This window comes from Coprinopsis cinerea (assembly GCF_000182895.1).
Source record: "Coprinopsis cinerea okayama7#130 chromosome 4 map unlocalized cont3.4, whole genome shotgun sequence".
Taxonomy (NCBI): domain Eukaryota; kingdom Fungi; phylum Basidiomycota; class Agaricomycetes; order Agaricales; family Psathyrellaceae; genus Coprinopsis; species Coprinopsis cinerea.
In genome coordinates, this window is record NW_003307541.1 from 2,929,600 (window position 1) to 2,943,112 (window position 13,513).

At 53.3% G+C, this 13,513-nt stretch overlaps 6 protein-coding genes and 1 non-coding gene across 7 annotated transcripts; 2 read left to right on the plus strand and 5 right to left on the minus strand.

Annotated features, from left to right (window-relative positions):
* Positions 1-42: 42 nt before the first annotated feature.
* CC1G_06227 (hypothetical protein) lies at positions 43-3,729 on the plus strand (the record flags this gene model as incomplete). Its single annotated transcript, XM_001836588.2, has 4 exons — positions 43-111; positions 165-310; positions 367-2,348; positions 2,403-3,729. 4 exons carry the CDS (start codon positions 43-45, stop codon positions 3,662-3,664), a joined length of 3,459 nt encoding a protein of 1,152 aa, XP_001836640.1. The 3' UTR covers positions 3,665-3,729.
* Positions 3,730-4,250: 521 nt separating this feature from the next.
* CC1G_06228 (hypothetical protein) lies at positions 4,251-5,543 on the minus strand (the record flags this gene model as incomplete). Its single annotated transcript, XM_001836589.2, has 3 exons — positions 4,251-4,591; positions 4,672-5,314; positions 5,367-5,543. The coding sequence occupies 3 exons, from the start codon at positions 5,541-5,543 to the stop codon at positions 4,251-4,253; spliced, it is 1,161 nt and encodes a 386-aa protein (XP_001836641.2).
* Positions 5,544-5,818: 275 nt separating this feature from the next.
* CC1G_14471 (hypothetical protein) lies at positions 5,819-8,461 on the minus strand (the record flags this gene model as incomplete). Its single annotated transcript, XM_002911427.1, has 10 exons — positions 5,819-6,272; positions 6,336-6,358; positions 6,419-6,527; positions 6,670-7,004; positions 7,071-7,137; positions 7,219-7,364; positions 7,530-7,841; positions 7,920-8,089; positions 8,208-8,300; positions 8,401-8,461. 10 exons carry the CDS (start codon positions 8,459-8,461, stop codon positions 5,819-5,821), a joined length of 1,770 nt encoding a protein of 589 aa, XP_002911473.1.
* A 244-nt stretch (positions 8,462-8,705) lies between these two features.
* CC1G_14472 (hypothetical protein) lies at positions 8,706-9,065 on the minus strand (the record flags this gene model as incomplete). Its single annotated transcript, XM_002911428.1, has 2 exons — positions 8,706-8,813; positions 8,934-9,065. 2 exons carry the CDS (start codon positions 9,063-9,065, stop codon positions 8,706-8,708), a joined length of 240 nt encoding a protein of 79 aa, XP_002911474.1.
* Positions 9,066-9,984: 919 nt separating this feature from the next.
* Positions 9,985-11,720, plus strand: CC1G_06231 (hypothetical protein; the record flags this gene model as incomplete). The annotated part of the gene is made up of 3 exons (XM_001836592.2): positions 9,985-10,094; positions 10,246-10,390; positions 10,502-11,720. 3 exons carry the CDS (start codon positions 9,985-9,987, stop codon positions 11,540-11,542), a joined length of 1,296 nt encoding a protein of 431 aa, XP_001836644.2. The 3' UTR covers positions 11,543-11,720.
* A 12-nt stretch (positions 11,721-11,732) lies between these two features.
* Positions 11,733-11,826, minus strand: CC1G_20098. The gene has a single exon. It is a non-coding gene; the product is annotated as a tRNA-Arg (tRNA).
* Positions 11,827-12,123: 297 nt separating this feature from the next.
* On the minus strand, positions 12,124-13,317 carry CC1G_06232 (tRNA guanylyltransferase; the record flags this gene model as incomplete). The annotated part of the gene is made up of 3 exons (XM_001836593.2): positions 12,124-12,632; positions 12,690-12,815; positions 12,877-13,317. The coding sequence occupies 3 exons, from the start codon at positions 13,315-13,317 to the stop codon at positions 12,237-12,239; spliced, it is 963 nt and encodes a 320-aa protein (XP_001836645.2). The 3' UTR covers positions 12,124-12,236.
* Between the last annotated feature and the right edge of the window lie 196 nt (positions 13,318-13,513).

Sequence of the window (13,513 nt, forward strand, 5' to 3'; positions counted from 1 at the left end):
AACCGCTGGACGTCACATTACCTCTTCTCCGAGCTCATCACAATGTCGGCGCTCGTTATGCCCAGATGTACGGGAACCCGTATGTGGCGCCCTCATCCCGTCGTACCCTTTGTAAGCCCGCTCAGTTCTAGCGCGCTCGTCCTCTATCTAACCATGCCCTATAGCTCGCGTTCTACTCCAGCGAACAGCTCGCCCAGTTCATGCGCACCCATCTCGACGACCCGTTCTCAGAGAAATTCGCCAAATTCGTCGAGACAGTCAACATGACTGGGTCCTACTTCACCTCAATGGATGACGACACTCTTTCAAGGTGAGTCCGTCTCCTTCAAGGAGCCACCAGATGCATCGTCTGAACTGCAGTTGTAGATTATGCGGCCACGAACCCAGTCTTCTGTACGACCTCCAGCGGTGGAAGACTGCATTGACCAAGCCGCGGACACCGTCTGTCCGAACGGTCTTCGAGCTTCCTCCCATATCTCCCACCGTCTCGCCAGCACCTTCAGAACCTTCTACTCTTCATCCCGAGAGCGATCGGGAGGTTCCAGTGCATGGCGACGCCGACAGGAGCGATGACTGGGACGACTTCCTCCTCTCAACACCCGAGTCCACACAATCCGCATTCACTCTCGAGGACCAGGGTCCGCTCTCGCCTCACATCACCCGCGCCCAGCACGTCGACGTCGTCGAGACACGTTCCACGCACCACTTCAGCCCGCTCATCTCCCGCCACCAATTCACCCACTACGATACTCATCACCATCATCCTGGAGTCGATGACGACAAATTCCCGTACTCCAATCCTTCCCCCGAATCTGATCTAGACGGCGGTAGCAGCACAGCTGGGGACAACGATCCCCTCTTCTCCCACTCTGCCTCACTATCCCGAAGATCAAGCACCGCATCCCTGCGCTCAAACATCAACGTCCTCAACTTTGACTCCGTCCCCACCCCCGTCCCTTCGGACCTCTTCGAACTCGCTGCGGAAGCCTTATCCTCCGCGTCCTCCACCTGTTCCGACGCTTCATCCGAAAAAGATCCGCTAGAGGACGCAGACGATCATCTATGGGTTTATGAAGACGAACTTGACAGAAATGGAGATGCAGTTGCGGGAGATGGTGCTCATAACCGAGCCTGCGGTTCGCCTCGTGTCGAGAAAGATGGACATGAGGAGGAGGAAGGTTTGATTGAGAATGAGGGTGGTCCTTCCATTATTGATAGCTTTGGTTTGGTGGGACATGAGGCTGGTGCGGGAGACGATGATCGGGAGGGTGGGACGTCTCTCGGGATTCAGCACGATCCTGGACTCTTGATTGATGAAGACCGGCCGGCGTCTTCAGAACCATCCCTTCTTTCACAGAATGACCGCAGTCAAGATAACTCCGACATCGCCCCATCCATTGACAAGTGCGAACTGCCCTCTACCCAACCCGAAGATGGCCCAACACCTCGGACTGTCCTCCCTGACCCCGCTTCTTTCCAGCCCACCTCCATCGAAGACTCGCCACCCTCTCTGACTTCCGACTCTCAGTCCGACGACGATGATGGTCAAGGAACCTCAGCCTTCGAGGTCATTGTTGTCTCTTTTCCGCCATCGACCAAACCCACCACCACTCCCGCCGAGCCATGGCCTCCCTCACCGCAACTCGAAACCATCTTCGAGGAGTCTTCAACCGCCGCCGCATCCCCTTGTCTCCTTGTTCATGACTTAGCTAGGGAGGACTCGACCGGTTCTTCATCGGAAGAGCTCCCATATGTCGACGCTAATGAAAGCGACCTTGCGTTCATCGAAGAGGTCGTCCCTGACCCAATGTCGATCCCACTACCGGAGGATGAGGATAGCGATCTCGACGACTTTCAGGATTTCGACGTTCACATCATCGTCCCTACCCCGCCGGGTGACGAGCGGACGGACAGCGGCGACGACTCTCAATCCTGTGTGGCGGTCCTTCCCGACCCGTTGGCGATCCCACTTCCATTGGAGAACCAAAAGGAACTCGAAGACCTGATGGAACCCACCGCCCAAGCATCCGTGTCCCAGCCGCCCATTGTTACCACCGAAGTCGTCCACAACGAGCCTTGCCTTACCGATGGCGAAGACGACGAAAGGGCCGTCAACTCCGACCTCGAGTACGCCGACGCAGATTCGCGGCTGACCTCACCTGCGCAAGCATCTGTGGCCCTTACACCGGTTGTGATTCATGTACAATTGCAGGAAGCCGGATACGAACCTGTTGTCGTTCCTGTCCCAGTCGAGCAAGGGTCTTCGTCGAAGCCATTGTCGTCCCTCCAACACTCGGACGCCGACACCGACCCTTCGTATTCTCTACCAGGTGCATTCGAGTATCAAGGTTTGTCGAAATGTTGTCTATGGAATGTTCCATGCGCTCATGACGTACACTTAGCCCTACCCGATACTCGTGCCCTCGTCGCTGCAGACGATGCGCCCGAGTCTGAACATCCCGGGGAAGAACAGTCCATCCAACAAGTCGCCATCCTCGACGCCGCCCCTCAACCCTTCAGCGATGCCATCTCCCGTTCCATATCCTCCGAATCCCAGTGCATGTCCAGTCTGTCTGCTGTGACGCAGCTTAAGACATTCGAATCCCAAATACCCTTCCCACCACACAACTCGATTCCCATCGCCCCTCCAACTTCAGAGCCAACCCCACCAAACGTCCTCACTGCCGAGCCTACTGTCGACTCTGAACTGGAGCCAAAGGCACTCGTCCAAACCGCGGGTGCGGCCCTCGAAAACGACGAACCCGACTCTATCGCCCCAACGCCCGAGCTTACCTTGACACCAGCCACACCCTCCCTGGAAGAGATATCCCAAACTCTCACAGAAGTCTTCATCAAGCAACAGGTGCTCACGAATGGGTGTCTCGGGCTGAGCCTGTCACCAGAGTTGGAGATTATTCAAACACCGGTGTCGCCCAGTTCGATCTCGCTCGAGGATGTACGCGTTGTCCAGAGCGTTGAAGTTGATCGTAGGCTCGACGACGGTGTGCATGTTGCTGGCTCTGAAGATGCTACCGGCGAGGACAAATACGGCATGGAGCACGCGCCCGAGAAACCGAAATTGGAGATCGACATCTCGTCCGGCGACTCGCTGTTCTCAGACGAGCTCCTTTCCGCGTTGATCTCATCCGTCTCACCGTCCTTCCCCGACCGCCCCTTCAGCATCACTCGGTCAACATCGTTTGGGAACTCACCCACCATCTCTCGCTCCTCTTCTTCATCCTCGTCCCCGTCCAGTTCAGACAAGTACCGCCAATGGTCGAGGAGCGGAACCGCACTTCCATTCTCAGGGAGGGATTACGATCGACCGAGGTACCTTTCCTCACCTTACATGCCTCCCAACTCGCCGTCTACCCCGTCGTCATCACGTCTATCTGTCTCAGCCGACTCTCCGTTCACCTCTTCTCGTGGACTTGGACTTTCAACGTCAACCGCCGAGAACGACCCGTCCGATTCGAGAGCACCAAGACCGCAAGTACGCTTTGTCACTTCGGATTCGTCCGCTAGCTCTGGCACCTCCCAGGACGCCTCCCAGGATGCCGATGACGAACCGGTGCCATCATCCCCGCTCTTGACACGCTTCAAGTCCATTTTCCGCACCATTCTCCCGTTGCAACACGATGGACAGGGGCATGAGAATTCGTAGCGTGAAACCATCTAGGAGTCTGACGGACCGGGAGACTGTTGGAGTTCTCTCGTGAGGTCTCGGGAGGTCACTTGAAAACATTTCTGCTCTTCTTTCCTTTCTTTCTTTCTTCTAGCCCTGTTCATAATTCACTTGAGTTCTTTCTGATTGAACGTTAATGCTGTACATTTTTTATCTATGCGGTCCCTACATACCCAGCTTTTTGGTCTTGCTGTCTGTCTCTTGTTGTTGTAATATACGCTCGGTATAACGAGCGACTCGTCTCGGCTTCCTCTTGGGTTTTTGTCTCTCCTTGTATGTATGTACTTGTATTGTGCTGTCTTCGCCCATATGCATGTCCTTGTCGATAGCCCTCTCCAACACTGTACCCGTAGCTTCTTCCTTTTCTTTCCTCGAGTCCAGTCTGATGTATCCAATAGCCTCTCCCTCCTTGTAAATTAAATCCATCTCTTCCGTTACTTCATGGCTTCACCACAAGTTAGACTGTTGCAGCGAAAGCGGGAGGGATCCCTCTGACCTTCTGCGCACCATATACATACAGCGCAACGCGAGTGGACCCTCTCAGGACAGCGAGAAACCAAGCAATTCATTCAACCCCAACAGGCCATCTACCGACGTAACCTCGAGGTATACACGGGTATACACGCGACGGATGGAGCGGGTACCGTTCCAAAAGCTCCTCCCAACAAGCCTCAGGGAACGTCGGCTGCCGCAGCGAAACAGCGGTCGTGGCCGTCCCCGTTTCATCCACCACGCAAAGAAGCTCTCCCTCTCGCTGCTTCCCTACATCTGCTCCTTCGGGCGGTGCGGTGAATTTGAGGATGCGAATGGCGACACGGGGGGATGGAGGAGGTGGAGGCCCCTTGGCCTTCAAGACAGTTACCGGAGCTTCACGCCAGACCACTTCGAATCGCACCAGCGCGGTTCCTAGAAGTATGTATATCTAGTCAGTAAGATCCTGTCAAGGATGGATGGGATGACCCCAGGCTAGACTAAGACGACCTAACCTGAAGACATAGTCTGCTTCGTGCGGAACCCAATAGTCTCAATCTTCCCTCTATGGCGCACCCGCATCCAGCAATACTTGCGCCGAAAGTGCAAATAGAACGGGTCGGTGATATTCCACAACAACTCAGTGCCAGTGTCAATGGCCGTCCGGTCCCCAACGATCGACCGAATCTCCGCCTCCTCTTCAGGACTGATATGCCCCTCCCGCAACACCAGCTCGGCGAGGCGATGGAACGTAGTCCGGACTAGGACTGCTGGGAGGAGCACGCCCCACGGGATTCCATCGCTCGTGACCAGGTCCTTACCCTCGTCAAACAGCGCTGGGTCGGGCTCTGGGACGAGGCGGAAGCGGATCTGGCTGGTCAGAGCGGGCGTGCCAGGCGGGCGGTGAAAGTAGAGGAACCCCCGTGCGGATGGGGGGAAGGGGTAGTATCTGTACTGGTCCTTGTCGTACACCAGCTGGAGGCGCTCGCATTTGCCGCGGGTTGCAGTAGCGATTCGGATGTTGGGTTGGCAGAGGCCGGAAAAGTCCTGGTAGTCGTTTGGTGTTAGCTTGGACGGGTCAAGTGTCGAGACGGTACGTGTTGTATTATGGCCTTGTTCTGCAGTACTCGTGCCTGAGGATTCGACGTTGCTCCGAGTCTGGGATAGTGAGTTGAACGTTCCTGCCTTCAGAAGAGGTTTATAAACTCACCGAAAACGTCCTCCTCCCTTCTTTGATCAAGCAGGCGCGCGGGTGTTGGATGGCAGCGAGTCCAGCCTGCCCGTGACACCAGAACGCGTTGAGGGTGCTATAGCGGCACGCCTGCGTCCGCTCAGTGCGCGGGAGCACATTTAAAGCGCGTTTTAGTGGTATTGTAAGTCGTAGCATTGGGTCTAGATGTCCATATTCAGGTAGAGAAGAGTATCCCGGTTGTGGTGGTCAAGGTAGACGCAAAGGTTGTGAATCACCGGCTTCAATCCCCGACAATGCACAATTGGAAGTCAGAAAGCGCCCGGGCACCGCGTCAAGGTTGCATTGCCTGGGGCCAAAACATAGACCGTTTGCGGTCCCAAACCTTATCGAACAGAACCATCCTTTTCAACAGTTACAAAGCTCCAAACCACAAGCGAAGGAACGGTATACAGATACATACGGGTGTTACATTACACAGTAGCAAGTAGAGCATCGTCAATCTCTTTCATGATATCATCTTCCTCAGGCGGCATCTCGCGTTTACTATACCCCTTTCCTCCGTCTTTTCCATCCCTTCCATCTCTACTATCCCTATCCCTATCCCTATCGCGATCTCTACCGTCTCTCGCATCTCTATCCCTCGAAGCCCTTGCATCCCTTTCGTCCCTACTATCCCTGTCCCTATCTCTATCCCTATCTCTATCCCTGTCTTTATCTCTCTCCCGCCCACTCCCACTAGCACCAACACTCCCCCCACTCATCTCCCTCTCTCTCGCCTCCCTCGCCTCCCGCTCCCTCTCCTGCTTCTGCATAAGCACAGTATAGCTCGGCGTCATGTACGGCTTATAATCCAGGTGTCGCTTCACGTAAAAACACATGTACGGATTCGAGGAGAGACATTGGCCGAGGCTCGAGTGTGTTACCCTGGCGAGATAAATTTGGGGCGCGGTCAGCGTTAGCTCTACTTAAGAAGAAATGCGCACGTACTTGTCATCGTCGAAGCGATACCACTGCAACAACCAAACCATAAGTCACGATTCGAACGAACTAGCACCAACGCCTCTACGCACCTCATCTTCAAACCTCGCATAATTCGTATAATGCCCATTATCAATCTGACCTTCATGGTTAATCACAGCGAAGAGATCATATTCATATATGGCCTCCGGTCCTGGGTATCTGCGTATACGGTCTCAATCAGCAAGGTGAGCGAAACAACACGCGAACGAAGAAAGACCAAATGCAACCCCAGAATCCACTCTTGAAGGAGAACCCACTCTCGAACGAGAATCCACTTGAAGGAACATAGTTTTCTACTCACATAAACGGCACACCAGCACCAACACCACCCCCAGCCGAGTTCTCCTTATCCATCTCCTTCAACACAGCAGACGTATACGGCGCCATATTAATCGACGCAGGGATCCGAACCGGCGTGTCGAGTTTACGAGCGGAGGATTTGTCGTTTGTTCGTTGTTCGAAGCGCTGTTTTAGGAGTGGAGCGGAGGTGTGGTTAGATGGTGGACGAGAGATGAAGAATTTGAAGATGAAGAGGAGGGATGGTGGAGGAGGGATGACCCCAGCTATAAAGCGCACCTTGAACTGAAAACTCAATACAGCGGGTAACTGCCGTATACTCATCCGCTTACTCGCATCCTAGGATCGCCGCACATTTAGCATTGGATCATAGCCACTCGTAATAACGAGTGATAAACCACGCACCGTAGTAACTTTATTACACTTCGTACACGTATACTCTTTCAATCCCAACTTCTCCGAAGTCGTGAACCTATCCCAGTTCCAAATCACCATTAATACACCGAAGAGAAGCCAACCAAAAAGTTGTAAAGGTGGTCAAAGGACAACTCACCTCCTCAAGCACCCAGCCAAGGTCAACTCCTCCGCTGCCTTGGGACCACCTTTACTCCCACCAGCCCTCCCAATCTCAAGACTAACATCCAACATGGGATCAATAGCCGTCGTCGTATTCCCGCACCGTTCACAGCGTACATCGCTCTAGAGCACAATCAACCCATGTCAGCTCGCGTTTTTCGAGGTGAGGGAACGAAACGAAGGGAAGAGAATGGACCGCGAACGCAATGACATGCGAAACGAGAAGAAGAACCCAGGACCAACTAGGACCAACCCAACAAAACCAAACCAGTAAAAACCACCACTCACCTGCAACTGCCCACCAAACACCCCATGAATAACACAATTACAACTAACATTTGTACTCCCCCTCGTAGTACTATGTATCAAATTCAACAACGAGATGAACGTCTCATGCGCGTCATGTTGCGCATAGGACGATAAATCAGGCGACGTTTTGTACAGCGTGTGAAGGAACGTATGGGGCGCATGTGGGCCTGGCTGGGTCGGGTGCGGGTGCTGGGAGGGCAAAGGTGGTGGGTTGAGCGAGGATGAGAGCGTAAGAGGTGTGGAGTTTGCAGGGGTGTTGGTGGACGGTGGAGGCGTAGGTATAGAATAGATCTAAAGAATTCCAAACAACTCGTTTGTTAAATCCAAGGCCGCAGCAAAGGCAGGAAGGGAAAAAGGGAGAGAACAGACCTCGGTAAAGAGTTTATCCATCTCGCAACATGCACAGTGCTCGAGTTTACATTGGCGCCAGTTGTGTTTGTCGCTGAGGAAGTAGTTGCGGAGGAGGGGGTTGTGGACTAGACATTGGAGGACGGCATTGAGGAAGCAGGTTTGTCCGAGGTTGACTAGGCCGCGGCGGGCTGGTAGTGCAGAAAGGCGAGGATCGCGAGTGGTATTGGGGACGAGGAGAGAATAACGATGGGGATGATGAAAAGTAAGGTGAGCACGTCGTTACTTGAACGGAGCGAAGACACGCACCCTGGCAAGGTAACCGCGTAAATCCCTCCATAGCAGCCTTGTCCTTCTCATCCTCTGTCCACTTCTTGTACGGTTCCCGCAATTTATGAGATACTATATTCAACAAAAGTCGTGTTAGCGATTCTTAGCCCAAGACTTGAATGCTCCCAAATGGCAGGCGAAAGGAAAGAAAGGAAGAAAGGAGAAGACGCACCCTGGAACCTCGTCTGCTTCTCCTCAGCATCAATCACACTCTCCATACACACTTCCTCCATCTTCGCGTCGTAGATAAAGTCTTCGCATTCAGAGCAGTATACCGAGCCTGATTTAGTGTCCGCGCCTATACGGGTATACCCATCCATCCACACAATCATTCGCGTTCAGGGCAGTTGCAGTTCGGTATTTGTTTAAATCGCAGTTGGGTTGAGTGATAGGGAATAGATGTGGGGTCAGTCAGACGATATGACATTGGACGAGGAAGGGATATGGCAGACGCACAGAAGGAATGTCCGGTCTGCTTCAGATGTTGAAGAGCATGTCCGTCATTCCAGCACCCGGCAAAATCGCAATGTAGACATGCGAATGGACGAGATAACGCAAGTGAGCATATCCCGCACGAAGGAGCTGCTATCTGAATTCATATGTCAGCGCTTGTTCTCTCGATGAAGGAATAAATGAATAAACGAGTAAATCGTCGGGTCATTCACAGCCTAAGATAACACATGGGATATATAAATGAAGACGCACCTTACGCCGTTTCCCACTCGCCCTAACAGCTTGCGAACGATGCACGTTCCACGCGAGAACAGTTTTGTACCGCGTCCGTACAGCATCCAGCGAGTTCTGGATATGCGGACATGTCGACCCCGCTAACGCCATCTAATTCCAATTCAGTAACACCCTTCTCTCTCCTACTTCGCGGTCTTATTTTTGTGGTACTGTTGATTGTGGAGAGTGTAAGCGCCTAAGCAGGATTCAAAGTTCTGCCAGTGGATGGGTGCACCGAGGTCGAGTGTGGCGTCGTCCGTCGTTGGTGTCGTGCGAGAATCGATTCGTCTTCGTCGTATGCTTCGTATACGAGTGCACCAGCCTTGTTCCTAGTATACCCAAATCCCAAATCAGACCTATCACTGACAATGAGATAGGAAAATCCCCAAAGCCAGTCCAACGATAGCCCGAGCGTTCAATACAGGAATCCAGGAAACGCTTGCACCGCAATGATCGAAAGGACCGAAAGGCAATTGAATTGATGGGCTTATTTAATCCATCAGATGAAGCCCGAGAAATACCTCCGAGTTGACCGACGACCAAGAACGCAACAACAACGCATCTGTGACAATGTTCGGGTTCCGGGAGGAGGAAGATACCGGCCGCCTTGGACTCTCAGTCTTTCTTGACCCTTGACTATTGCCTTCCACGAGTGTGTAGGGCTTTCGGTTGACTCTGGTCAACGAGGACTTTGTCGATCAGAGCGAAGACGACGGGACTGCGACTTCGACTACGACGTGATATCTCGAAGCGTTTGGGTTAGATAACTCTCAATCCGCCACCGTCGGCTTGCACGACCTCGGAAACACGGAAACCTACACCCCAATCTGTAAATCTGTATCACAAAACCTGTCACTTAAACCCCAGCCAACTGCTCTCCGAGGCCCACTCGCATTCCCATCTTCCCTGAAGACTATACGTCCACTGTCTAGATTCTAGAATGGTTCAACCGGCCGTAGAGACCACCGTCTCCTCGTCCTCGTCCTCACCTCCAGCCTCTTCAGCATCGTCTCCTCCGACTCCCCCGTCAATGTCCACCAAGAAACCCACCAACTCACTGGTCCAGGTTGGAAAATACGTCTATGTTGGTAAACCACAGCCTACACCCGAAGGCGGGTTATCTCCCAATGAGCAACCAGCGTACGTCCGCCCCTCTTCCCTCATCATCTCTTTCCCCTCTTTCTACCCCCCCCCCCCCCCATTGTTAAACCCACGTTCTATCTTCACGCTCACGCTCGAACACCGTTATTTACATACCCGAATCCACGACTTACCCAATTCCACCCTGTAGTATCATCCTCATGTTCGGCTGGATGGGCGCGCACCTCCCGCACCTCCTCAAATACACCCAGAAATACGACGAGATGTACCCAGCGGCGACAAAGATCCTCGTCCGCTCCCAACCCGAGTTCTTCTGGAGTTCCGCCAAGACGAATGTACGTGCCGCACTACTGCATCCTCCAAGGGTCGCAATTGTCGTCGGGTTATTTGTTTCATTTTATGCTGATAGTTATACTGATATCGTTTCGTTCCGCGTGGTATGATAGGACGACGCCCTCCTCCCGGTCGTCCAACTCCTCAAAGAACAGGGATGTTTACCTCCCAACAACGGGACAAAGAAACCCAGCGTCCTCGTACACGCTTTCTCCAACGGTAGCGCCCCTCCCCATCCTCTTGCTCTCCACCACAGCGTGCTAATTAAATCATGCATAGGCGGCTCGTGGCAATTAACGACACTAAGCGCACTCCTATATAAACTCTACCCTCTCCTCTCGTCCACCACCACCTCCCCACCCTCCCTCCCACCAACAGCCCTCATCCTCGACTCTACCCCAGGCTCCAAAGGCCTCCAAAGCACCCTCAAAGCATTCACAGCCTCCCTCTCCTCCCGGCCCCTCAAACTCCTCATCGGCGCCCTCATAATCCTAACATACGGCGTGGTGAAATCGTGGTTGAAGCTTCGATGGGTGTTCTGGTGCCTAGGGGTTGTAAAAGGCCGGAGTGGGAATATGGATATGTTCGAGAGGATGAAGGAGGGGTTGAACGGAGTTGATTTGGAGGGTGGAGGGGATGCTTCCACGGCTGCTGCTAAAGGTAGTTCATCCAGCTCCTCGGCTACATCCCCCACCACCTCCACACCCCTCCTCCTCCCCCACCTCTCCCTCCACCCCCGTACAACCCCGCGCCTCTACATCTACTCCCTCACCGACGCCCTCATCCCCGCCGACCAAGTCCGCGCCCACGCCGCCCACGCACGCGCGCTAGGTTGGGTTGAAGTGCGCGAGGAGGTGTATAGAGAGAGCGAGCATGTGAGGCATGTGAGGAGTGATGAGGGGAGGTATTGGGGTGCAGTGCGGGGCGTGTGGGAGTGGGCGGTGGGGAGGGCTGGGGAGGGGGGTGGGGAGTTGGAGGAAGGGGCGGTGGAGAGGGCTGGGGAGGGAGCCGAGGTGGGGGGAGCCGAGGAGGGGGAGGAGGAAGGGAGGAATGGAGGTGTGAAGGAGGAGGGGGAGGAGGAGGGGAAGGATGAAGTCGTACTAGAGGATGGACAAGTGGATGAACAAGGGAAGGAGACAGGGGTCGCAGCCTAACTCTCCCTTCCACGACACCATGATCCTTCCTTTCGCAGTCGATCAAATAGATACCCCATTCTTTCCTACTGCCTTACGGATTGACGAGCGACAATTTACTGTCAGTAATGTCTCATCGTCTAACTTTGTTAGTTCACAACAGCTGCTCAAACAAAGATACTTGGATTAAAGGTGCGAAAGGCAAAAAGAATGACCACCACAGGGATCGAACCTGTAACCTTTTGGTGTCCATTGGAGCCGTAAAGCCATCGAAGCCAAACGCGCTACCATTGCGCCAGGTAGCCATGGAATCCGTAGAGGGTGTGTATATTACTATGTGTCGGGCGTTCGAACCTCGCTCGCGAGAGTTCTCCTTCCTTAGGAACGTACATATTTTATAATTATCTTTGAGAACGAGTTTGCTCTCATCTCTCGGCGGTCGACCACCATGATCACCGACCAGGTCACCAGAACCTCATTCTCGCAAACGTTGACCATTGACCATATCTGAATCGGACGTGCTAACCATGTTGTATATACTGTGGTATGTACCCGCAGTCTCTAGAATCTGCGCAGCCCTCCGAGTATCGACTACAGTAGTCGGATTAATATTAGGGTGTTTCACGGCCATATTAACCAACTAACAACGCAGACGCCATACTAACCAACAACCCAGGCCATAATATTAATCAACTACTAACGAACCCAAACCATATTAATCAACCAACAACCCAGGCCTCGAATCCCAAAACTCGTCCCGTATCAAGTCGCAGTGGAGGAGTACGACGCGGGTTTTGGGTTGTTTAGGTTTTTTGGGTCTTTTCTTGGATTTTGGATGGGTGGAAGGGGAGGTGGAGGATGGGGTGTTCGTATTCATTGAGGTGGTGGTGTTCGTACTCGTGGAGGTCGAAGTGGAGGCTGGTGTGGGGGTGTTCGAGGTGGAAGTGGCGTCGGTTGGAGCATTCGTACTCGTAGAGGTGGGGGGTTGAAGTGAGGGGTCTTGTGAAGGAGGTGGGGGATCGGTGGATTGTGATGAAGAGGGTTGGTCGGGGCCATGGGAGGGTGTTGAAGACGATGGACCTGGCGTAGAGTCGTTCTGGTTATGCTCAATCTATGAAGCATAGGGTTCAATGCAAGGGACAGTGAGTACATTCAGGTCTCCACGCACCTCTTCCTCCTCCGGGACCACTTCCCGTACGAGTATACTCCCCTTCCTAAACCGTGCATCGATATTATTGTAATTTATCCCAAACTGTGTGAATAGGATTTCATGCTTGTCTTTAGAGTACGTGCCCTGCATTCAATAATCCCAATTAACACATCCACCATTAGACAAAGACAATCCAAATACACACCTTCAAAACCGCATGCGCCTCTGTCGTCGTCTTCCCGCTCTTCACCAGCGCCCAAAAGACGGTATTGTAGAGGTTGTTAATATGCGTATCGGCTTGCCTCCACCTAAAGTAATCCTTGACTTCTTTCTCGGAGGGGTAGACGACAATCCGACCGTCGAAGCTTGCTGGGTACTGCATCTTCACCTCCTCCTCACCTTCCTCCTTGCCCTCTTCCTCTCCTCCCTTCCCCTCTCCTCCATTACTCTTCCCACCAAAATACTCCCCCCAATAAAACATATAAAACCCCGTAAACGCACTCACAAGCGTACTCAAAATCTTAGCCTGGCGTCTATTAAACAGCGTCGTGCTCTTCTTCAACAAGAAACTATACTCGTCTGATTCGCCAAAGGCGAGGACGATATCGGGGAAGAGGTCCATCAGCTCTCGGGCTGCGCGGTCCATGAGTTTGAGTGCCCGAACGTCGTTGGGTTTGGTGAAGGAGTGGGTTTCTGAGAAGCTGTGGGTATGGAGCGCGGGGTGGGGTTAATGAAGGTGCGCGTGGATGCGCAGAGAGAAAGAGACACACCGATGGAAGGATTGACCGTCTAGTCTGAGAAGGAGGAACGTCCCCGGAAGCAGTGGATCTGGTAACTCAAAG